This window comes from Nesoenas mayeri (genome assembly GCF_963082525.1).
Source record: "Nesoenas mayeri genome assembly, chromosome: 4".
NCBI classification, from domain to species: Eukaryota; Metazoa; Chordata; class Aves; order Columbiformes; family Columbidae; genus Nesoenas; species Nesoenas mayeri.
The window spans coordinates 318131-344150 of NC_137540.1; the positions used below are offsets into that span (position 1 = coordinate 318131).

The window sequence follows — 26020 nt, forward strand, 5'->3', positions numbered from 1 at the left end:
CTAATGATGCTTCTGGATCAGTTTGTTTGCTGCACTGTTTAAGGTTTTTGCCTGTTTCACCAAATCCTTTTCACTGTATAAGTAAGTCAGAATGAGGATGAGGAGGAAACGGAAAAATAAGAACAGCAAGAGAAAAAGAGCAAATCAATTAGCTGAATAGATATCATAGAACATTTCCAAATACACATTTTTGACACACAGAATGACCCATTTTACAAAGAATCACTCACAATATAAACCCTAAAATGGTGTTAGCTCAGTGCATTGCCATTTCCTTTCAACAGGTTACAGACAACAGACGTTGCCAAGACCTGTGCGCTCTGCCTTGGTCTTGCTCAGAGCTGGCACCACAGCCAAGGTGACCCAAAGGGCCTGAAGCTCTGACCCTCTGGCCAAGCCCCTGCAAGGCCGGTTCCCAGAGCAGAGCGAGGGGAGAAGGCAACGCGCTGCTCCTCGAGTCCCTCTGACCCGGCTGCCGGGAGCCCTCCCAGCTTCACGGGGTCAGCAGCACAGGAGCAACATCGCATGGAGCTTGTCCCCGTCCGAATGGACACCAAACCTCTGGGCTGTCCCTGTGAGCTCCCCACGGCAGCCAGGCTGCCCTCTCACTTTCCTCTCTGCTCTCACAGGGGGAACTCGTGTTCTTTCCTGCCCAAGCTCGCCTTCCTCAGGAAGCACAAGGCTCAGACCATCTGGCCATCCATGAGGAGAATGGCTGGCTGTGGGGCATTTTTCCAAACAGTGCCAGGAGCTCTGGACACCCCCAGCTCCCTCTGGAACGCTGTCGCTGACAGGCAAGCACTTCCCCAAGTTCACGTTTGGATCAGTGCCACCGCAGACAGTAACTGACAGACACAGCCGCCCTGTCCCTTACTGCTCCTGCTCCTCCTCCGACGGACGCCCTCCTGCGCACACGAGCCCTTCTCCTGCCAGCACCTCACACCACGACTGCCGTCCTCCCCAGCCCTGCTCCATTCGGGTCAGCCAACAGTATCGCCACAAAGCACACGACAAGGTCATTGTAAAAGGTTCTTTCCTTACCTTTGTTCGAGCTGTTTGATGGTGGCAGCCATCTGATTTGTTTTTTCTTCCAAACGGCTGTTTAACTCGCTCTTCTGTTTCACTCCCATGTCTGAACTCTGGAAAAAGGAGCATTGTGGGGTTTTTAAGTAGCAGGAAAACCAAAATAAGCCGCGGTAAATCATGTGGCACGTGAAATGAAAGGGGCAGAAGCCAAAGAAACAAGAGGAGCTCAAAAAGCAAAGGCTGGGTTGATATTGCAAGGACAAGCATCTTGCCCTGTGGGTGTAGGCTACATATATAACCCACAGAAGGGCAATTCCATAATCAATGAAGCTCCCGTGTAATACACACTAATGCAGTACCTGCTAATGTCACTCAACTGTTTTGCACAGAACGACTGGCTCAGAGAGAGCAGGAGAACTTCTTCCTGCTATAGAATTTATTTTAGTATTTATTTCTGAGAATTCTGTGTTGCTGTTGTCGTGTTGTTGCCGTTACAGTCTGCTTTTGTCAGTCACAGAGTAAGTCATTACACTGTATCCGTCAACACTGGATCGCACTGGAACAGAACCTGCCACGGCTGTTTTTATAGCACAAAACACCCACCCACAGCACCAAACAGACGATGCTTTCCCCGGTCACACATACACATTTTTGGGTCATCAAGAGTCGGAATCAGCTACATTTTCCTTTAATCCCCAACAAGTTCCAATTGTTCAAGTACCAGATTTCTTGCAGAAAGACAGAAGTGTGGTATATAACCTGTGTGCCTTCCAGACCTAGCGCCTTTGAAATAGATATGGGAAAAAAAAGAACAAGATCTACCATTTTTACATGGAATTCAGTGCAGTTGATGTAATTATTTCCCTACCTGCAGCTTAAAGGACAGTTCATGCTTTAGGGCCCTGAGATCATCCAGCTGCTGCCTGAGCGCCACCAGCGCATCCTGCTTCTCGCAGACGTCCTTCTCCAGCATCTTCATGGCCAGCTCCATCTCCTGCCGCATCCCGATCTGCACCTCCAGCTCCTTCTCCACGTCCTGGAACACAGAGCCAGGCGGCGTGACGGGGCAGCTCTCCTCACCCCGGGGAGACGACACCGAACTGCAGCTCGGTGCCGACATCCTCACGCCACGGGGGTTCGTCACACCCGCTCGCGCCACAGCGCTGCCCATGTGAGAAACGGCCCCGGGCTGATCAGTGGGGCCACAGAAGCCACATGGCTGCTGCCGGGGTGGCCTGGGATGCGGCTGGAGCGGGCAGGAATGGCAACAATCCCCGCCAAACCTCTGACAGGGAGTCCCTGCATGAAGAAGCCGTTTGTAGGGAGCCCAAGCCCACACTGCGCTCACCAGTCGCAGCTGAGTCTCCTCCTTCAACTGTTTTCGTGCCTCGGTCAGGGCTTGTCCATCAGCAGTTCTGTCTTTAGTGACCTAAGTTAATGAAGACATCCAATTAACTTGTCACATATACAATTAACCCTCGCATTTGCTGATTAACTGCTTTTCCCACCACCTTGAAAACAAGCTCAGACTAAAAACAGATTGTCTGTCGGTTCTTAGCACTTCCGTTAAATCAGTAAAAAAAATGGTAGATGTTGCCCCTTGATTTCCAGAGAAGGCAACTGTTTCAGGCCAAAAAAGCACAACTGGTGCTCGCAGTTCTTCCTGCCGCCCGTCAGGATAGCTCATCACGCCGTGGACACGGCGCGGGACCCCGCAGCCCATGCTCAGCCAGCACGGCCAGGCCCGTGTGCCAGCGCTGCCGAGGCCGCGCCGGGAGCCGCTCAGCTGTCGCGGGTTTTGTCTTAGACACGTACGGAAATCAAGGCTCTTTGAAACAGCTGCTTCCCAGCCAGCTTTGGGCTGCAACCGTCATTGTTCTCACACACCAACCTTACGATTGGACTCCAAGATGTAAGAACTCTCTTCTTTAACCCGTTCCATCTCTTCCTGCAGTGTAATAATCCTGTTGTTTGCAACAGCAAGCTGTGAACAGAACAGAACAACACGAACACATCAAACACATACTTGACCTCTTTTTTTCCTCTCTAGACACATTTTCTGGACTCAGTTTTTTTACCTTCCAAGGGAGAAAAAAATATTTGGCCTGACAGAAGACAATTGAGTCTCCACCACAGAGAGCCCATCTGAGAACACATCGGTTAGTGCCAGCGCAATGGAGTTCCAGTACTGGCTAAATAAGAGCCTCCCCAACCTAGTCCAGGTCCTGCCTTTCAGCAAAGTTATTGACTGCTTTGGGCCAACAACAGGAATCCTCTCTCCATTCCCCCTCCCTCGCCAGAGATGACAAAAAGGAAAAGCCCAGGAGAACCCAACAGCTACGCTGACTTCTAGCAATGGAATTAAATTACCAGGGAATAAATACTTGTATGGGTCTCTAAACCTGCGGCAGTTTGGGTGCAGCGCTAGGCAGAGCCCCTGGGCCGCAGGATGCTCCAGCACCTGGGCCGCAGAAGCGTCCCGACAGCCGAGCAGCAGCAGGAGGATGGGGCTGGAAAAGGCAGAAGGGCAGCACACCACCCTGCGAGGCAGGACACTGCCCCACGGGACTCCGCACCAGACAGGGCCTCGGGACTGCCGAGAGCACCCGGCCCGAGCACCCTCACACAGCGCCGCCCGGCCTCGCCAGCCACAGCTCACCCAGGCCCTGCAGCAGGGAAAGCCCCGTGACATTCCAACAGATCAGTGTCATTGAGTGACAAACCCAAGCAGAAATTATCCGATAAAAGTGCAAGTCTTTGGTACGGCTCAAGTCAAATGCATAAACTGATGTGACAAGTGACGCAGTTTGTTAACTACACCCCGTGAGTAGCGCTGCTCGGCACAGTGTGTGCCAGCGTCGCTCACATTCCTACTCTGCACAGCCTGCGGACGGCACTAACACACCAGCAAGGAAGTTATTAAAAATATCAAAAACCACTTCAGCCCACATTTGCCATTAATCTCGGGCGTACCACACCTAATGGACACAGCACACACTCTGCAGGTAACACAGCAAAAGCCACATATCGCAGCACCGGCAAAGGAGCCTCTACTGCAGAGCACCCTTTAAAAACTAATAAATACCTAAAATCCAAAAACCATGTCTCAATCCTTAACTGCCAGAGCGGATACACTCATTTCACCGCCACAGCTTCTCATCGTTTGGAACACTGGTGCGATGTCCAGTAAGCACACACACAGACCTCCTTTAACGAGGGTCAACAAGGAAAACAGAGTTTGTATTCCACACAGACATCCCAGCCAAAGCCATTCTGCTGAGTGACACGGGGACAGCGATCGTGTAAAGCCGTCAGGATGAGACCTCCTGTCAGCCCATTTGTCAGGCTGCTGACGGGAAAGATTTATTGCATTGACACCATTCCTGATGAACTGTGAGACCAGCTTTACCACACCAGTCACACCTGTGGCTCACGTACCAACCATTTCTCACACTCCGATGCAATGAAGTTTTATCTATAAGGATAGTTTTTTTCTTTCTTTCTTGCAAATTGTGACAGGCTAGAGAAAAAGTTACTGAAACACCTCAGTTATTATCTTTATACTGTAAACTTCTGCACCTGTCTTAATAAACAGACACATACAAATTTCTTTGTCATGTCTGGATGTCTCATAACCTGCACCAGCTGTACTGCATTCAAAACCACATCCACCATTCAGTTTATTCTTCAACATTTTCCAAAAAATGGGAAAGCATGTGAAGGTTCCAACAGGATTGAGCGTGTTCATCTGCTTTTGGTTTTTAACAAAAACATGTAGTTGTTTTTCCACCTTGTGCTTAGTAGCAACACTCAGTGTAATTCCATGGCAGTTCAGCTATTCCAGTTCCTTCATTAATCAGTCGTTATGTACACCAGAACTCTGAGATTACCTCCTCCCTTACCTTTTTAATCCCCCATTTCCAAAAGGCCAAAACATGAGATGGTTTCTACCACACTCACCTCCTCGGTCAGTTTGGTGTTGGATTTCTCCAGGGCATCCACCTTGGCCTGCAGGTTGTTCACTGTAGCACTGTTCAAGAAAAACAAACATACCAACCAACCAGTAATTCCGTCTCTTTTGAAAGCCTGTTTTCTATTTTGCTATACTATACAATAGAGAAAAAATACATCACGTCTTACCTTAAGTGTCTATTCAGTTCTTCTACGTAGTTCTTCTGGTCCAAGATAGCAGTGATCTGGCCGTCGCTGCGGAAGAGACGCGCGGTTCAGCCCGGCGCCGGGGCCCAAGGGCCCGGTGCCGCACACGGAGCATGGAGCCGAGCGCGGAGCCGAGCGCGGAGCCGAGTGCAACGCCGAGCGCCGAGCCGAGCACGGAGCCGAGCAAGGAGCCGAGCGCGCAGCCGAGCACGGAGCCGAGCGCGGAGCCGAGCGCGGAGCTGAGCGCGCAGCCGAGCACGGAGCCGAGTGCGGAGCTGAGCGCGCAGCCGAGCGCGGAGCCCAGCGTGGAGCCGAGAAGCGCGGAGCCCAGCGCAGAGCCCAGCACGCAGCCAAGCGCGCAGCCGAGCGCGGAGCCGAGCGCAGCCTGCGCTCCACGGAGCTGCTGCCGACGACCGCGCGGAACGTGCAGCCACTGCATTCGCCACGTGACCGTCCAGCGTTTTGTAACACACGGGACAGGACGGTTCAGGCAAACAACAGTTCTATGAGCACAATGGTATTTGGTTTTGCACTACATTTATAGTCAAGAAGAGTCACCTCACTGAATTTCACTCTAAATAGCTTTTCAATGCAAACTGTAACTTGAAATACTCGAATACAAGTGACAGATGAGAAGCAGGCCAGCTGTGCCTGTGCTTACCCTTCACTGCCTTTCGTGCTGTTCCCATCTTTCAAATACATTGAGAAATCAATAACTCCAACCTAGAAAAGAAAAACTTTCATTTTACATTGAACACTTTTCCTGAGACTAAACACTGCCCTTAGCCGTCAAAATTTAGAGTAACTCAGTTAAAACATCAGTACACGTTGTATTATAGCAAGGATTCATTATACCAGCAATCTATCCAAAGTTAATGAAACCTCGGCTTATTTCAAGCAAATATATACTAGGATAAGGAGCAAGTTGGCATGCAGGTCCTGGGACACAAGGACAAAACACTCCCGTCATCATGACTGCACACACACTCCTGCAAGCTGGAATTCAAGTGCATGCAGCTTTGCTTTCTCCTGTTAAACAGCTACAATGATCTCATCACACAGCACGAGTGAATTCTCAGTTCTGCCATTTTGGCTCAGATCTTCCCCACTGTCACCTCCCTTTTCATCTGTGACACTTCGCTCCCCAGTGACCTGCATGCAGAGCACGGCCAAGAGAAAACCAAGATCCCCAGTCTCTGAGCTCAGCCCCGCCAGCTGATGGTTGGACTTGACGATCTTAAGGGTCTTTTCCAACCTAAATGAGCCTATGACTCTAACCAAAGAACACAATCACAGTAAGAAGCTTGTGTTAGTCTTCCGTTACACATAGTAACAAGCTTCAATCTCAGTTGGTCCAAGTCCTCTACAATGGAAAATTGTGCAAATTTAAACAAGCCAAAAAACCATGAACTGAACACCCAGTACCTGCGAGTCCAGGTCTTCTCCTTTCATGCAGAAGTTTGCGTCAATGACGTTCAGACCCACCAGGAGCCCAGCAATGATGGCACCTTCTTCTTCCATCATCAGGGCATTAGGCTCATAAAATTCACTGCAGGACACGTGGCAAGAGAAGACAAGTGTTGCATCGTTACACGTCAGCTGAAATGATGCCAACTAGCACGAGACCCCTGCTATTTCATACGACAATATAGTGTACGCTCAGCCTTAACAAAACCCCAGGCAGTGGCACAGAGTCCACCCAGAAATGTACCCCTATGTACTACATGTGTCCTCCTGCTCTGCCTGAACACACCCCTCTCAGCGCACTGGGACTTCAGGGAGGCACGGACCCGATCAACAGGAGACCGGATCCCTCAGCTGGGGAAAGGTGACAGAAAACGAGCACGATTTTCTAGTAATGCAACAGCACAGAGGACTTAATATCAGAGTTTCATAAGTAGTATACTTGTACATATACTATACATATACCATATTACATCGTCCTCCAAACACAAGCTACCAGTGGACAACACCAGGCTCTCCTTTCTAACCCCTGTCAGCTGTGTATTTGCATGGACAGCCAACAAAAACCAACACAGTTATTAAACTGCTTTACACAGACATAGGGACTTTCAATTAAATGACAAAACAATTGCTATTTTATGCGTGGGCACAGATACAGAGATGTGAAATGACTTGTTCCAGGTCAGGCAGTAACGAAGTGACAAGGTCAGAGATAAATCCAGGGCCAAGATCTTGCAGACAGAGAATGTTGTAACGCTTCTGTACAAACACTTCACCAAGTCACCTCTGGGGAACCAAATCTGCGTTATTCTAATGGCTACTTGAGACAATGAAAGTGGAGAAATAACTTCTGAATCAAGAAAGAACACTAAGACCTTTGAATCCCTCAGAGGAAGCTCTGCATTTCATGACTGTTACCATTCCTCAAGAAAAGTACACACAGACTTTATCATTCGCGTGTAAATGAGCATAGAAATCTTACCAGAGGGCAGGAGTGACCCTGAGCTAATCCAAGAGAGCACGGTGCTCACCTGAGAAGGTCCTTTCTGTTAATCAAGGCTTTCATGTACTCCGAGAGCTTCTTCTGCATCAGCGCCAGGCGCAGCCACGCTCTCCCTCTGCCCACGGGAGTCCTGCCAGGGCCACAACAAAACAGCTGCAGGCGCACCGCAATGCACCCTCACAAACAGCTTCAGCGATCTCTTCCCAACGCTTCTGCATCTCAAAGACAGAGCTGATACTGATGAAAACAGGTACGTGCCAACAGTTACACACAAGCTTTTCTCAGCAGCCACTGCTTCTTTCATAACAAATCATGTATTTGTTGTTATACTAAAAACATTTTCCTGACTTCATCCCTGCTGGACGCTACAACCATTGGTAGAGATCAGCTGCTTCCTCAAACCACCTTCTGATTCAGAATCAGCTTGGCATAAGGCAAGCAGGAAGAACACGTGCACGCTTCAGTCCAGCACGGACGCCCGAGCACCACCCCTCAGGTAGGTGCTGAGTCAGGTGAAAATCCACTAAGCCACTGAAAACACAAAATCCGTACTGCTCTCTGTAAGTATTTTGCTCATTAACACACTCACAGGATGCAGTTGGTTACAGCCCCAGTCCTTCCCCGTTTCTCCTGGCGAAGTGAAGCTTTAGGAACGCAGCAAGTGATAGGTGGCATGGCAGCCCTGGCTGCCCGACCCCGGCGCGCTGCCCAGAGCGGAGGCTCCAAGGGAAGGTGCCAATGCCCCGCGCTGAGCAGCGTTCTGATGGGGGGATCTCTTCTCCACCTCCAGCAGTCGCCAGCTGTCCCACACCAAACAGCACGTGGGGCGCTCCACTTTCTGACCTGAACCAGTATGAGCAGCCACCGCCCATGGAAGTCACCTTCACTGCTCTCCACCTTGACCTCAGCAACACGACATAACACTTCCCAGGGGTTAGCATGAACGCAAGCCTATGGTTTAGAAATTCATTCTAAAAGCGCTCTTGATTTCAATGTATTTTGTGTTTTGACGTTGTTTCACAACAGGGGAAGGCGCAGGAGCGCTGGCCCAACGCGCTGACACTCCGTGCTGCCTGCACGCTGGAGTCCTGCACAGCTCTGCAGGAAAAGCACCCGTCAGCATGTACATCGACACTGACCGAAGAGAGACTGCTCCCAACTCATTCACCTCTTCTTCCAGCAAAGAACATCCCATCCTTAGTCTTGTTCATCATACAAAAGCTTCTCTATGCCTCTTTTCCATTCTCCATGTTGAAACCTTAACTGTTTCCTTTTAGCATGGACTAGAACATGCCATGTCTGAAATGACTATGACATTTTTAAAAGCAATACATGCTTAAATTGCTGTGGGTTTGGTTCTGTGTTTTGTTGTTGCTGGGTTTTGGTTGCTTTTCCTCCTCTATTAACATTAGCTAGCATCTTCTCCAGTTTGTGACCCTGCCTCCCTTTTACACAAACTTGACAAGTTTAACAGCATTTCTTTAGAAGAAAATATACCTCTATCAGCCTGAAAATTATTATTTAACCTGTAATCACCCTCCTTCCAAGTCCCTTCTTCAGTCCGACTTCAGAAAGAGTCAGTAAAAGGCTATTCCTGTACCTAAAGCACATCGCCACTGATTTAGTGCAAACAATAACTGCTCTGTTGTCCATAAAACCCCATGTGCCTAACACAGAAATAACAGATCCTACCCTCTCCTTCCACAGACAACTACGAAAAAGAGCAGTGATCCATTTCTATCAGCAGAAGGTGGCAGATGGATTTCTGAGGGTTATGTTTGCCCTTTCTGCTCTCCTTCGGGACCCTTCTTACAATAAAAACCATGTTATGTAGTTGTGTGGTAAGAGACTGTACTTACTTCAGCCCCGGGAGATCTTTAACACTCGCTGTAATCTCTGCAGCTTCAGGAACGAGTTTCTCTACTAGTTCTAGTGGTCCCCAAAACGACTTATTTTGCCCAAGAAAAGTCTTTTTGGCTAGAAAAAGACAGAAAATGAGCCTATTAGGTCTGTGCTTACTAAATACATTCTCAAACATGGTCGGAAGTAAATGAGCAGCAAACAAAAACCCCCAGAAAGATTCTTCTAGGACTGCAACTGGGCAAGTACACTGGTGCACGGATGAACCACCTGAAGAACGTGAGCACCTTCCCCTTGCAAACGTCACCTTAACCAGAACAGGAGCCGCTCCTTGGTGTGTAACACTGAGCACAGCTGCTGAAGAAGCACCACGGGATGTACACATGGGTGCTCACAGGGAACTGTAAATGCTGCTTTTCATCTCAAGCTACTATCACACAAGGGCAGCATATTAAGAAAAGCAGTCCACCACTTGGCAATCTGAGTTGTGACTCCATATGACATAGTTCAATATATGCTCTGTTTGCCATTTTAGAAGCAGCTTAGAAGACATTTAGCCGCGCAAAGCCAAAATCTTCAGCTTTGGCAAAATATTGAGAAAGGATCTCTGTGTTACAGTTCCTCTTCCTGCCAGAGGACCGCTGTGTCCCTGGAGCAGGAGGAACTGCAGACAAGAGGGGGTCATGAGCTTGCTGAGCAGCTGATTTTATCCCCGGTCACTTAGTTATGCTCGACCCACGTCTGCAGAGCCGTGTGAAACGCAGCAGGACGCTGCAGTAGCCAGGAGCGCCTCACCCGCGGTGTCGCACCGTCGGCACGTTTACTGGTGTTCCCGCGGCCTCAAGCCAACCGTGGCCACAGCAGCGACCCTGCTCCGCCTCTCCTCCATCTACAGTAGCTTACGAAACCAGACTTCAAAACCCAGGCGCTCTTCCCAGCTCCTACGCTCAGAGCAGCAGGCGGGAGGAGGCCCCTCGAGCCGCGTTACCTTTCAGGCCGTGCTTGAGGCAGTGCTCCATCACCACGAAGAACTGCTGCAGAGGGGCATAGTCCGAGTCCAGCGTCCTGCCCAGGTTAAGCGCCGACTCAATCAACCCCTTGATGCTCAGCTTCGCCATGTTCATCAGGTTCATGCGTTCATTAGCCATGAGATAATTAGGATCTATCAAAAAAAGAAAAAAACTGTTGAGTGACAGAGCTATTTTTAAAAGAATAAGATATCCCACCTCCCTCTCTTTTTGTCCCTCAGCTTTGAAGACCTTTTTGGAGGCAGCAACAGTTTGACCCGAGGTGCTCTCTTCAGGTCTTTTGGTGAGAGAAATCAAAGCTAACTAGCGTTTTATGGCCAAAGGCACAATGACATGGGAACAGGCCGTGTATCACACTTCAAATAACTACACAAGCTTTACACTTTCAAGAAAGAAAAGTTTGAAGACAGCTGTTGACATTGCGCTTTACATCTTGACAACTCGTCACTGAACGTCATGGCAAATCCCCAGTTACGTCCAGTCACCACAAACCGGTGAGAATTCTCCATTTACGGGTTGTTCTTCAATCTAAAGATAACCATGAATCCTCCCACACTTCAGCCGCCCACGTGTCTCTCTGTCTTTACCTCTCATGACCTTTTTTCTTTACACTTTGATATAACATGGAGCCAATTCCCACCCTCTCTCTCCCCATTTTATCAACACTACTGATGTTTCTTTCCCCACTGACAATAAGGAGCTGACCTTCAGAGCTCCTGACAGCTCACTCACATTTCCAACGCTCACACAACTTTTCCAAGACTACATTCTTCCTCTACCATAGGTATTCAGATACTTGCTGGCATCTTCTTGTTGCAAGAAACAAATACAGACACCCGTGTTCCAAACTACACCCCGCCTGCGGGCCTCCCTGACCTGCGTAGTGTGCAAAACCCCTCATGTACAGCAGTGCTGTCCCATAACTAGACTAAAATTGTCCTACATCCACAAATAAAGCGTGCATGAGCTTCAGGCCATGAAATAACACAGGAAGAGGGAAAAATCTCGCTACTGAAATGATGTTGCACCAGAGGCAAGTTTTCTGTCCGCACCTGGTCTGGGTGCTTCTCACCTGGTGAACGTGAATTGCACCCCTCCTCCCCACCCCGATTACCGCAAGTGCACGAGTCACGAAACACTGCAGATGTGACCAAACCTGCTCAAACACCGTCCTGAAAAGGACCTGGATTGTATTCAGATGAACTGAGACACACTCTGGCGAAACGCACTTTCTCAAAGCAAACCAGCCGGCTATCTACAGTGCACCAAGTTTCAGCTGAGCAAATGGACATGAGGAACGACATTAGTTCCAGCTGCTCAGGCTACGAAATCATGAACACGTGTATAACTTCAAATAAATGTGAAAAGCAAATCTCTAGATAAATTAAGGACTTCATTCATTTGAATCATCTCTGTGTTCTGCACAGTGCACAAGGCAGAAGATGAGAAACCCCTCCGAGCTGCAGCTCTCTCTCCACAAACCATCCGAGGAGAGGCAAAGAGCAGCAGCACAATCTGCATTTTCCTCAGAATAATTCATATGGTTCTCCCCTGGAAGGTGCTACTTGTTTTACGTATCACACAAACACTCTCTTAAAGGCCAGCAGTGATGAAGGCAGAAGTGACACGATTACTCCCCTGTGAGCAGCCAAGGCACGTCTGGTGGTACAGAAAGGGGTTGTATGCTGCTGGATTTTTGCTTCCATATTCGCAGTTGAACCTGTCTGCTCTGGCTCTGGATACACCGGAATGCCGCTGGACTAGCACCATCTTGCAAAAATAAACCATGATTTCCTAAGAGAGGAAACACGGCCCCAGAGAACCTCAAAGGTTGCTCCATCTGTTCCTGCGAATACGCTCCTCACGTGAAGGCAGACAAGACACACCTCTCAAACGTATTCCCTCCCGCCCCAAGACCAAACACAGGCAAAAAACCCGCACAATGTTTTATGGGAAAACAGTCTCCAAAGCCTGTTTTCCTTCAAGACCACCGTGGCTATCCCAAGGTGAACAAGCAAGGGACGGGTGTAGCTAATGCATCAAACCTCATTTTTGTGCTCAACACACCCACTTGAAAACTATTTATGCCACGGGAGTTGTCAAACCTCAATAAAGGCCACTGCAGCACCACGGCGGGCGCTGCTCCTCCTCGCGGCAGCAGCGCTCTCCACGCCCGCCGCTCGCCTCGGCCGCCCCGACCACCAGTTACTCTGCTGGCAACAACCGCAACTGCCCAGCGTAAGGCAGACGCATCCTTCACACTGCTGCTCACACCTCACCTTCTGTTTATAACCCTGAGCCCGGACAATAAATGTCCTTCGCTTCACTTCACCATTTTCCTTTTGATTTATATATAGTTTTATATTTCAATTGCTCAGCTGTACTACAAAGAAACAAATGCAGCTTTTTCTTAATATCCCAATAGTAAGATTCGACCAAAACTGAATAAAATGCTGGTAAGAAAACAGTCACCATGGGCTGTGCAGTTACACCACCTTCCGAAACATGTAATTCAGAAATGGACAGAAAGAGCTGAAATGCGCTGCTCCGGGATGATGGGGTGGGGACAATGGGAGCTGTGCTCTCAGGCTCCCTCTGAGACACCACGAGCTTCAGCTCCTCCCCGGGCCGCCAGGGGAAAGACTCGCACTAAATCTGTAGGCATTCGGACTGAAGACTTTGGACTAAAGTTGTAGTCATCAAACTACAAACTTACTTGAGCACACGCTGAGCTGGGGACTCATCTATTTCACACTTCCACCGTTTGTAAGAATCAACATATATTGATAAATAAAGATAAATAAACAAACAAATATACATATATATATATAAATATTAGTACTTCACAAGTTTAAATCCAAATTTGCAGTAGAAGATTTTAGACTCGCTTTTGCAAAGTTTCAAGTTGATAAATGGAAATACTTGAGAAAATCTGAAGCTCTGGGGTGATTTCTGAAATATTTTGCCGTTAGCTTCCACATATCACTGCTCCTTCTACGTTCTGTTTACATCGGGCTCGGGAAAAAACTGTCTCAGAATGCATTTAACACAAGTAAAGTAGTCACTTGTTTATTCACTTTTTCTACCTCCACTTGAAGTCAACATGCCCCAATTTTTTTAAGCAACACTGCATGCGCTTGTTTTCAACATCAGTAGGAATTTAGAAACCAAAAGGGATCACAGGGAACCCAAGAAGGGGTTGGTAAGATTTACAGGAAAAGCCCTCATGCAATATCTGCTTTACAGGAGAAGTCAGACGATGGCGGAGCAGCACGCACGGGCGCAGTCAGACGATGGCGGAGCAGCACACACGGGCGCACGGAGCGCGCAGAGCGGCGTGGGGCAGCGGGGACCGGCCCGGCGGGACAGCGGGCTCTGCACCAGGGCTCACAACAACCCAAAATCGTTAGTGGAAATCACAGCGGAAGGACGACGGAGTGGCACGCACCTTCGGCATCATCACGCAATCGCTCCACCTCATCTGTCAAATCCTCCCAAGAGTCTTTGCAAACAGCAAAAAGAAAGGAAAAGAAAGAAAATTCATCATGCAAGCCATGAACTAAAGGAAAGATTCAAAATCAAGGTAAAAGGAAAGGATAACTGAAAGGGAGATTTGCAAAATACAAGACTTAATTCACAGCGCTGAGAGATTTGCAAGTCAAAAGGGTTTATTAGTCTGCACAAAGCAACTCAGCAAACACTTTTTCCTGGAGAGTCAAAGGCAGGCCGCAGTAAAGCTCTGCGAGCTTGCTTTCTTTAAGGCCAGCAACAGTTTTGCAAAGCACATCCTAAAAAGAAAAGAAATACATAATTTTGCTTGTAAGTTCGCAGTACTCAATTTTCATATTGACGCAACGTCAGCATTCCTTCGGTTTCCTCCTACCCCTGCCCAAAAAGATCCCCCCAGGTCACAAGGAAATACAGCCAGACATGAAAAGCAAGCACGACAAGCACTGCGTGTTTCGGGAAAACGGCACTGAGGACAGGCTGCGTAAGGTTAGACAGCGTCAGCTCCGTGACAGGCGCCGTTCCACATGTAAGCCCGCTCAGAGGTGACGCAGCTGGGCCTGGGCACGGGTTTACAGGTCGCTCCGGCGCAGTTCCCGGCGGGCTGGCTCTGGACAGCGCCTCCGGCCCCCGGGAGCCGGCGCGGCCAGGCGGGTGTGCTGGGAGGGCTGCGGGTCCAAACCCAGCGAGCCAGGGCTGATGGCCCCAAGAGCCTGAACCCTGCGGGGTTTTCAGCCCCTACTTACGTGCCTGCTCTCCCAGCGCTCCCTTGCAGGGCGTTGAGCGTCCGAAGCGCACAAAGGCTCTATTCCCCTTACGGCCAGCAGTGCCAAAGTCCCGAGCAAAGTACAGGGACTGCTGGACCTCCCCCCGCCCACGGACAAGGCACCACCAGCCTGCTCCTGCCGCGCCGGCCACAAACTGCATGTCTGCAATCACTGCCTTCACAGGAAAAAATCTACATACCCCTAAAACTAGTAGTTGAACTGAGCCCCAACAGCTTCCCATGCTGCAGTACCACTGACCAGCAGGCCGCTCGCTCTTCTGAACATGTTTTATTTGAGTAGCTGCCTTCTAGAGATCAGTTTTCCTCATGCACCTGTTCAGTTCTTCCCCATAGGTGTTAGTGCAACACTGAGACCAGAACAGCAGCGCTCCGTGTCCTGCCCGTGTCCCCAGGATGACCTGGTGAACAGCGTTCCATCCAGCAGGACTTCTCCTCTGCCCAGGGCTGTGGAGGGACCGTGAGCACACCCGGGTTTACCTGCCTCTGCTTCCCCGGAGCCGCGGGGATCTCGGTGCCGAACCCCTGCTCGGCCAGGACCGCGGGAGACGCTCGGCCGGACCGCGGGAGACGCTCGGCCGGGACCGCGGGAGACGCTCGGCCGGACCGCGGGAGACGCTCGGCCGGACCGCGGGAGACGCTCGGCCGGGATCGCGGGCGGCGCTCGGCCGGGACTGCGGGCGGCACTCGCAGCGCCCCCGGTGCCCCGCAGGCTGCAGTGACAGCTGGGGGCCGAGCTGCCCGCAGGCTCACCGGACGGCAGCTGGCGGTGCAGCAGTGCAGAGCTGGACTCTGTGACTCCAGGGCCTTCCAGTCCTTCCCTCCACCTTTGTTTTATTTTAGAATTAAAAAGCAGATGCGAGCGCAAGTCAGAAATAGAGCAGTTTGAGAGAACGCTTTGCACACTAGAACTACATAAACAAGCTAAGAGAGCGAGTATTTGCTCACTGTATTGCTAGCATTTCTGAAAATTAATCAGCCAAGAATTCAGCTGCACGTGCAGTTATTTCCTTAACAGCGCTTTCCATCACACACAAAGATCGGAACCAGGTTCTGATCAGCCCAGAATCCCTACCTGCATACCAAGGCCAAACCTCATCACTGAATGCTCTTGTATCTCATATTCACGAATGTTGTTTTTTCCTTAATCTGAAGTGTAAAAAGTGAAGAACATCTCATAACAAAAGCAAACGAACTGTCAACAGTCAGCTTGGGAATGGGGAATGAGAATATTGCCAGGCTTCATTTCATCTTCCATGTGATCTTTCTCACTTCAGACTCTTCCCTACATACCCTATTTAGCCTACATACCCTATTTAGCCTACATACAAGTCTCTGGTTATTTAACCTACTGTTATAAGCCTCTTGCTTTGCTCAGCTCCATAGCCAAAAACCAGCCAGCCCCTCCGCGCTGCTGTGACAGCTGCCGGCAACAGGTAGGGAGGCGTACACACACAACAAGGTTTTGCTTTCTCGTGACCCACGTTTGGTTGGGTTTTTTGGTGGGTTCTGCTTGGTTGGTTTGTTTTTAAGCTATCACAGGAATCACCTGAATCAGGTCAGAGCCCGGCTGGGTGCTGCACAGAGAGCAAGACCCCTGACACGGCTGTCCTGGCTGCCCCGGGCATCGCCACCCAAATCGCATGGAAGAATTACGGGTTTCTTTTCTTAGCCCTCGGCAGGTGATTCACGTACAGCTTACAGACACACAGCCAGTGGAGCCACGAGTATTTTCTTCTGTTACACCCCTACAGGCAATACTCTGACCCTCTGTCTAGAGAGCAATGCCTGCAAGAATGACAGGAGCTCGGCACTAAGGCACTACGGGATCTGTACAGATTAGAGGTAAAAGCACACCTTGAATTAGCACCTTCTCCTTCACATTTCCGTGCATTTCTTCATGCAGCTCGCACACATTTCCTTTTCTCTTTTACATGGTACAGTTTCCCGCTTGTCTGGAATTTCCACTGAACAACAGCGGGGAAAAAACCTTCAGAAACACATGTGCACAAAAAATAACCATGAACCCCTGCAACTTGCTCGTTTCCAAGTCCCTTCTCACGGTACATCTAAGACAAACTCAATACTTTTGACCAGGAAAGCCAGGAAGCGATGTGTACTAAGTTTGGAAAACAGGATGACCGAGACTTGTAAGTCCTTATAAACCGATCACCTCATTCCAACTGGATTCCCAGGAGGATTAGCATTATAGAACTGAATATCCCACTGCAAGAAATACACGCGAGTCCTTGACAAAGGAACAGAGTACTTCTGCGGTTCATGTACTGCCCATGCACATCCCAACCTCTATTCCAATCGCGTTTCCCAAGCTCCTTGTCCTGTGCTTTGCGACCCAGCAGCAGCTGTCTCGGCCGGTTTGAACAGCCGCGGTCCAGCAGCAGCTGCGGGTTCAGTCGGAGCGGATGCACCCTGTTTTCCAGCCCCGAGGCTCCAGCTGCGGTGGAACCGTGCAAGCGCCAAATGAGGTTGATCAAGACATTTCACCCTTTGCTAACAACTTAAAAATGTATATAAAAACATCTTACTGAGCCACGATCCTAACGTATATGAAGCAGCAGCTCCTCTGTGCCACCATTTTGTTCCCGCTAATTAGAATGCTTACAAAGTGGTGATTGATTAAAAGTGAATTATTACATACAGTAAGAAAACAAACACAGACTCTTGCTCCTAACTTTATCTTCCTGAACCTGCTCAGATCTCACTTTTTGGTTCAGTATTTCTCACAGCCACGGGCGACACCAAACAGACCCACTGGAACCAGGAGCGGCTCCTGCAGGAGTAAGGGACGTCGCCAGCAGAAATACCACCCCGTGCAAATGAAAGCCTTGAAAAATAAGCCCGAAGAGAATGTACCAGCAGTAACATTATTTCACGCTGCTCTTGAACAGAGAGTGCTGCGAGTTTTTTGGTTTTTGCATTAGTTTATCTAAGACAGAAGCGACTGGCCCAAAGCAAGGTGTGAGTAGGAAGCTCCATCAGTGTCCCCGACTCGCAGCGCGTCTGACGCAGCTATGGCACTTTTCATGGGTAAAGGAAGATGCGCAAAGCAATGAATTTACACATCCTTTTTATAGTTTCCAAGCCTCATATGGCAACCAAGTTCCTCCAAAGGCGGACTAAATAGGTCAGGATCTGTGTTTCTTTTAGGTACAGAAGTTGTTAACAAATGCATAAGGAGAAACTGAGAAGTCAGCGAAATAACTGAAAAAAACCCCAGCATCAACTTTGGGAAGTGAAAACTGAGTCTGAAAGCACTCAGTAACAAAGAACGGTCAGTTGTGCTGCCTTGGCCACTAGGAAGGGCTTGACCCAGATCTGGGGTTTTGTGCGGAGGCTTGCAGAAATTATTGAAGAGTTCCAAACACCAAAAACGCAGCGATACCAGGGTCCCCATGCTCTGTCTACCCGTACACAAAGGGCTTATTTTGTAGGCTTGCCCACGACAGCAGTGGGGATGCTCCGTAACGCCGCAGCAGCCGCACCAGCCCTCGGCACCGGGACAGACCGCCAGAGCTCGGCGGCCGCAGCGCTCCCTCCACCCCAGGCACCGACGGCGCAGCGGGGGCTCTGCGGCGCCCAGCACCACCGCTGACGGGTTCCCGGCCCGTCACGCCTCATTACGCCCCAAAGAGAATAAGCACTATCCACACTCTAATGTTCAGCAAATGAAACTCTGACGCATGTGCTCTTTAGAAGGTTATTTGCAGGGTTATTAGTCTGATTTTACCCTTCAGTCTGCTGCTCTAAGCACTTGCTGCTCTTTTCTGGACCATCTCATCCCACACGCAAGGGAAAGCTGGAAGAGTTCACTGCGAAATACTGCAAATGCATGACAAATTGTACTAACGTCACATTTAACACTAACGTGTTCTCCTGCATTGTATGGACAAATAATGCTTAGGTCACTAAATGAAAACCTATCGTCACAATATTATATTTATTTAAATTGCATTAGCTCATATTTTTTGCCTTAAGAATGACAAATCATACATTTCATCAGGATTACACTGGTCAAGAAAGAAAATTAAGTAGCTGCGGTTAGTATCATAGAATTGTTTTGGTTGGAAAAGACCTTTAAGATCACGGAGTCCAACCGTTAGCGCAGCACTGTCAAGTCCACCTCTAAACCACGTCCCTGAGAACCTCACCCATGGGTGTGTAATTAATACTTCTTTCAGATTAGATTTGCAAAGCAGGTGGATCACGCAGCACTGACAAAGAAAACAGGCCAGCAAAGAGTTTCGGCACCATGTTCCAACACCTCGCAACGCAAAACTCGAGGAAGCAACCAGGCAGCCTGCAGCCCAGAAGCATCTCTTCACAGCCTGGAAAGCAGCTCCAGACAAACATTTCTTATAACCAAGTGCACAAAAACCCATCTCTAAATGCACATGTAAACAGAGAAAGGCCTGCAGTGAAACAGAAATCAAGCCCGTTCATTCCACCTTGCAACCTCAGTCTGGGAAAGCTGCTTCACACACGGGCGGCTGGAGCACGGACACTGCAGACCCTCCCCACGCGCCCTGCCCTGCTGCGCCCCGTCCGCACGCGCTGCTCCTCGGCACCGGCACACACCGGCAGCGCCGCTCCTCGGCACCGGCACACACCGGCAGCGCCGCTCCTCGGCACCGGCACACACCGGCAGCGCCGCTCCTCGGCACGGGCACACACCGGCAGCGCCGCTCCTCGGCACCGGCACACACCGGCAGCGCCGCTCCTCGGCACCGGCACACACCGGCAGCGCCATTCTTCCTGCATCACAGACCTTCTGACACAGAACTCTTGAATTGCGCTAAAGCAAACAGCAAAGTCACAGATGTGCAACGAACTGGGAAGAGGTTACGAGGAAGGAAAAACAAGTACAGAGGAGTCGGGAATTCCAAGTCCACTCTCCACTGCACGTATGGAACAAGTAAACAGCAAACGTACATCACAGGCAAGTACTTTTTTTCCCCATCTTTCACTTCCCATCTTGGCTGACACCAAAGAGTTTTCTCTGCAACACTTTCAGTTCATTATCTCTGAGGGAAATAACCCTGCCACACATTTCCCAGACCTGACTTGATTTGGTCTGAACAAGCTTAAAAGAGCAAAGAAAACATCTCTCCACTGTAATTTCTTAATTACAAGATAGGAACTATCTACACAAGTTTACAATTTGAAACATAGAACTAACTTAGTGCAGGCCTGCTGTGGGTCTCAGCCTGGCCTTTCGGGCCCTGTCCAAGTTCCCTCGGCACAGGCTGACCCGGCACACGGCGCTGATCCGGCACACGGCACCGATCACCCGAGGAGCTGTTCAAGCTCCATCCTCCCCCCGCTGTGGTGCCGGGCCCAGGTCCGGCTCCTCTCGCTCTAGGTCATTCCCTCTCCTCAGGGCTCGTGAAGGCACTCGGTGCAAACACACTCATCGGGACGTCTCCCCCGTCCCTGGGGAGGGACCATCCTGACCATGGTAATTTTCAGTCCGTGCTGCCTGGATTACATGACCTGTTATTCAAAAGACTTATGGCCATTAACACACTGTAATTCATTTATCTTGCCTACTATGAACTTCACATCTGTTCTATTAAGTCTGCTCTCCAGCTCCTTCACACTTCGGACCCGTTTGGGGGCTCCCACCACCATATACACTTTAAGAGAGGGTTTGTTTTGTTTGTTTTTTCCTAACAAAAGCACCATTTTTCCTGCGCCACAGACGTTCTGACACTAAACTCTTGAACTGCGCTAAAGCAAACAGCAAAGTCACAGATGTGCAGGCTGCTGATCCGCTCAACAAAAACACAGCTAATCAGGTCACGCTGCCTCCATGAACCACCTAGAAGCGTTCAAGACAGATGGAAAAAAACCTGAAAAGAAAATGGAGAGAAAAGGTAGAATCTGAAGGATGATTCAATAAACGGTGCAGGAGACTAACAGGCAAGAGGAACTGGAGCACAGAGAAGAGCATCTGCTGTTCTAAAGAGGTGCACAACTTGTACTCGTGGCATTTTACACAAGCAGGCACCTGAAATAAACTTTAAATTCATCGTTAAAAAAAGGGGAAAAAAAATCTGACCTTAGCTACTAAAAATTATACTATGGAAAAGACGACTTCATCTTCGCATGTTGTAAATATACCACTTTAATTCCCCAGTTTAGTGCAACTACAACAAGATTTGAAAAAAGACGACACTACACTGTTCAGAGTCACAAGTAAACTGAGACCACACGGTTATCGCAGTTACCACGTGTATCCTCCCGCTCTCCATTACAAGCCGAGCCCATGAGGATTTGAATTCCCAGTGCTCCAAGTGAAGCTCCTCAGAAAGACTGACTACTCCAAGTGGAAATTCACCATCCAGGAACACCGTGCCAGATTTTAACACCTCCCCCAAAGTTCAGATCAGTGTTCAATCCCACACATGCACCCACTCTCCAATGGGCAACAAGAACTACAACCATTATGGTTTTTTACACCTAAGTCCCTAAGGAGGCCTCAGTGATCATTATATATATATATCGCAAACAAAGAAGAGCATAACAGCCATTAGAGTCACATTTCATCACTCTAAAACCTTCCTCATCCTGCCTGCTGTTCTGGTCCTGACCCTTTGTCTTGTCGCTCTTCCTCAGTGCCCAGAACAGCTCTCCTCCTCCGGTGGCCGTGGCGCGGTGGGCAGTGCTGGTGGCCGTGGCGCGGTGGGCAGTGCTGGTGGCCATGGCGCGGTGGGCAGTGCCGGTGCAGATGGGGCTGGAGCAGTTTGCTGCGGGTGAGGAGGAGGAAGGCAGGATGGCTGGGAAAGGGGCACAGCAGATCAGAGCCAGGAAACTCCTGGGAAGCAGCAAGAGCTGAGGAACAGCAACCAGACGCTTCAAACCCTATTTCAACAAGCTACAGCAATATATTAATTTGTACATCTTGATTTCTAAGGAAAAAATGCAACCTTTTGTTACGCCTCCGGCATTGTTTTTCTCTTTCCTCATAATCCCTGCCTTTGTCCCTCAGTTTTCTGGAGATACCAGGGGACACGGCAGCCTCAGCTCCCCGATGCCGTGTTTTTCCTCTGGGATAAGCGCTCGGTGCCCGCAAGCGCCGCCACCCTGTCCCTCCGCCCCCGCCGAGGACACCGCGGCCGCGCCGATGCAGTGGCACCGGCTCTAACACCGGGGATAATGCTGTGTCAGCTTTTCTATTACGAACACTTTTTCCTGACCTCGTATCTCCATTAAAAATATGACTTGGGTGAAAAACAAAACAAAAGAACCGAAACCCCAACCAGACTTTCTGCCTCCCAACAAGCAACCTCCAGAAGGTCATTATGACAGAGCTTTTTGCTTTATTGATTTCTGATATGTGAACTAAATAATATGTGAAGGAAATAAGCAAATACTATTTTCCAACCTCTTCTGGAAGGACAGCTTTCGAAACAGTTCTTTTTTTAGTTTTGGAGAAGCGTTACTGCAGTGCCAGCGTTTGAATCGCTTACCCAGGCAGGCAGGCAGGAGTGCCATCTGTACACCGCAGGGACGCGTGTCCGGCGTGTTTGGGGAAGGGCAGCCCAGAAAAGCTCTGCTCCAGACCCCAACCGTCCCAGCACGTCCTCCTCGGGAGCCGGGTCACAGCCAGAGTGGGACAGGGAGGACACACATCAAGACCAGGAGCTGAAGAACCGACTCACTGCTTGACGGAAAGGTTTTCCAGGCTGTGCTGGGAACAGCCCTGGATTGCTTAGGGGTCACTTACTAACTACAGCATGACCAGCCAAGGGGTAGTCACCGTTTATGAGAGATAAGACATAAAAATAATCCATCTGCATTAGAATGTATTGTTCAAAAACCCTGAAGCCCCAAACCATACCAGCGAGCTGAGCGAGGTGTAAGGCCGTGGCACTGCGAGAAGCTGGAGCTGAGCTGGGCCAGGCAGCCTAGGCTGGGCCTGCCCGCGCTGCTCCGGCGCTGCAGGGCGCTGAACCCGGGAACAGCTCCTGCCGCCCGGGCTCTGCTGGGACCTCTGACTGACTCCGTGCTTGGCAACCAAACCCGAACGCGAGGCTGCCACCGCTGAACCCAGCTGTCACAGGGAAACTCACTTAGCACCTGGGAATTCATTTTAAAGCGCTAATCCTCACCGCAATTTAAGTGGCCTCATCCAGCAAGGCAGCAATACAGGAAGATATTACTGGCTTCACAGGCCAGCAAACGGGTCAAGCAGGACAACGTGGTGGAGCCGCAGCTCGGCGGTTACTGGACATGAGCTGGAGCCCTTGGCTGAGGGGCTGAGGGTGCGCGGCACCCTGCAAGGGACACTCCGAACCTCGCCTGTTGGGGCCAAGTAACCACAGGAGCAGTAGCCACTGTGCAAATCCCTGCAAAAATTCGTCCTGTCTCCTCCTTCCCCACATTTTTATTGGTAGAGAATGACTGGACGTCCTCTTGTTTTTTATGTGCTCACAGAGCTTTCAGTTCTCATATTATGTGACCTGGTATTACACTGTTTTCATCATCAACGCAGATCACAAATCCTTTTCCAGGAGAGAGCAAGATGCGCTGCACTTCCCCATTTCAGGCTCCCAAGCCATGATAAACAAGCACACTCAAGAGCAGCGAGCTGCAAGACGTGTGATGGTTTATCACCTGACAAACGCCTAACTGCGTAATCACTTGGGGACTTGGGGCTTTCCAAAGACTACCCACCAACTGCATGCAGGCCAGTCAGTATTTTGCCAGTATGCCCCGTTAGTAAAAGCTGACAGCTGATAAATAGAGCTATAAGCCCTGTTTTAAGAGTAAAATCATTATCACAGGTATCACTGAACGCACGGTGCGGCACGCTCCTCCCTGACACACACACCTCGTCTTTACAGATACATCTTAAAACCAAACAAAACGAAAGGCAACGAAGCACCAACGTGCCCTTCTCAAAGGTGGATCACAGCAGCCGCAGCACAGCCCCGGGGCAACGCGAAGCGGCAGGGCGGCCTCCTGGCTGTGCGGGCAGGACGCGGCGTCCCCGCGGACAGCGCTCCCGCGCGGCGCGGCGGCCGTACCTTCGTGGGTGGGCTCTGGGTCGGGGGTCAGCGAGATGTCGTCCAGCTCGCGCAGGCAGAGCCATTCTCCATCCATCGACACCCGGAATTTGCAAAGATAGATGGTCTCCATGGCAGCCTGAGTGATCTTGTCTGTGGTGGGGGTTGGCATGTCGCTTTGAGGCGTCAGAGCAGACATGATGACTCAGCTGGTACAACAACAACGCGGGGGGAAAGAACTAACAAGAAAAGCTTTCTGAAGAATAAAATAAGAAATACCTTGCTATTAAAGGACAGATATGCTCAGGATCGCAGACCGCTCTGGCCTTTTCATATATAAAGCAAGGTAAAAACGCTGCTCCTTGATGCTCGTCTGTTCCTCCCTCCTCTGCACCGACAGCCGCCGTCTCCAGCTATGCTAGAAGGCTATTGATCCCAAGCGACCACAGAAAACCCGCCTTCTGCATCAAATACGGGAGGAAAAAATGCAAGAATACAAAGGAAAACAAAAAGGGCAGCGGAGAAAAAAGAATGGATTCCTCTGCTGATTATCCGAGCCAAAACAAAGGCAGCAGGTAGAGGCAGCTGTGCGGGTCTGCGATCCAGCGCCGGTCCGTGCGCGGTGCGGGCAGGATTGGCTGTGCGCAGTGAGCAGGGTGGCGACCAAAATGGCTGACTAATGAGCGGCTCAGCATCCCGCTCATGTGACGGGCGCCGGGGTGCGGGGCCGCGCTCGGCTCAGCCCCTGTCACCGCGCTCAGCTCAGCCCCCGCCACTGGGCTCAGCCCCTGTCACCGGGCTCGGCTCAGCCCCTGTCACTGGGCTCGGCTCAGCCCCCGCCACTGGGCTCAACCCCTGTCACCAGGCTTGGCTCAGTCCCTGTCACCGCGCTCAGCTCAGCCCCCGCCACTGGGCTCAGCCCCTGTCACCGGGCTCGGCTCAGCCCCTGTCACCGCGCTCAGCTCAGCCCCCACCACTGGGCTCAGCCCCTGTCACCGGGCTCGGCTCGGCCCCCGCCACTGGGCTCAGCTCCCGCCACCAGGCTTGGCTCAGCCCCTGTCACCGGGCTTGGCTCAGCCCCTGTCACCGGGCTTGGCTCAGCCCCTGTCACCGGGCTGGCCGGGCCATCGGCCACAAGCAGGACACACCGCGCCTTGCTCATCGCTCGCCCCGCACTACAAAGGAGCCCAGACGAGCAGCGCCCAGAATACAAAGACGGATTTGTATTCCTTTCACACGTCTGGATGTCGCCACAGGAATTAAACCAGTACCTTTGTTTTCACAGTAGATGCGCAAGTTGCAGTGTGCATTTCATTTGCTGTGCACCCTTCTCAAGGGGCACCTCTGAGCTAACACCTCCCACATAGACAAAAACGTGAGGATGGGTTTATCCTCCTGGGGAACAGCGAGGAAAAACTGATCTGGCTGCAAGCACCTCAGCAATCGAGGATTAAGCTCTTTAGGAGGGCAGGCACACATGGAAGAACAATGATGGAGAGCACCACAAAGATACACAGCTACTGGACTCTGTCTTACACTCTGAGAACCTCGTGTGCAAACGGGCTCCGCTCAGGCTTGGCTCGGTTGGCAGTCCCGGCTCTCAGCAAGCACAGACACGAGTGCCCAGTCACCCCAGAACCCACCGGCAGCGCGGCACCCGTCCCGCCCCAGCTGCCCAAACCGCGCGTGTCCCGGCCCAGCCAGCCCCGCCTGCTGGGGACAGCGCCGGGACACCCCGGCACCGTCGCTTCAGCCGCAACACCAGCGGCAGCGCATTAGCTCATCTGCTAGTCCCCTGTGGCTCCAGTGTATTTGTGGAGAGCAATGTGCAGCACCCATCGGAAAAGGCTGACTGTTCACCAAAACACTGTATTGACAGCAACAGATCAATTATTATTGCATGAGACCTTAACCATTCTCCTTACACTTTCCCTCCTAAAAAAAATACTCAAAAGGATGCTCATCTATTTCTTAGGGGTGTGAAATACAAAAATTGATTAGTCAATACAGAATTCAGCATCCCAATGCACACAGCTTTCGGAAAAAAAGCACCCACTATGTCAAAAGCCTCATAAAGGAAAACAAGGTTAATAGCTGTTATTCTAACAGGCAAGAGAAAGCAGCTGCTCTCAGTGAAAACTTCCTGCTCGGTGCTTAAAAT

The 26020-nt window shown here is 50.4% G+C and overlaps 1 protein-coding gene across 2 annotated transcripts; it reads right to left on the bottom strand.

Moving 5' to 3' along the window:
- Nucleotides 1–24058, bottom strand: RUFY3 (RUN and FYVE domain containing 3; the record flags this gene model as incomplete). Of its 2 annotated transcripts, XM_080344151.1 has the most annotated exons (14): nt 1–73; nt 1042–1139; nt 1895–2062; nt 2375–2455; nt 2912–3010; nt 4987–5056; nt 5167–5232; nt 5846–5907; nt 6610–6733; nt 7680–7781; nt 9511–9628; nt 10500–10673; nt 13988–14041; nt 23881–24058. In XM_080344151.1, the coding sequence occupies 14 exons, from the start codon at nt 24056–24058 to the stop codon at nt 1–3; spliced, it is 1467 nt and encodes a 488-aa protein (XP_080200277.1). The 2 variants fall into 2 exon arrangements, with proteins under 2 accessions (XP_080200277.1, XP_080200278.1); XM_080344152.1 differs by lacking the exon at nt 13988–14041.
- Between the last annotated feature and the right edge of the window lie 1962 nt (nt 24059–26020).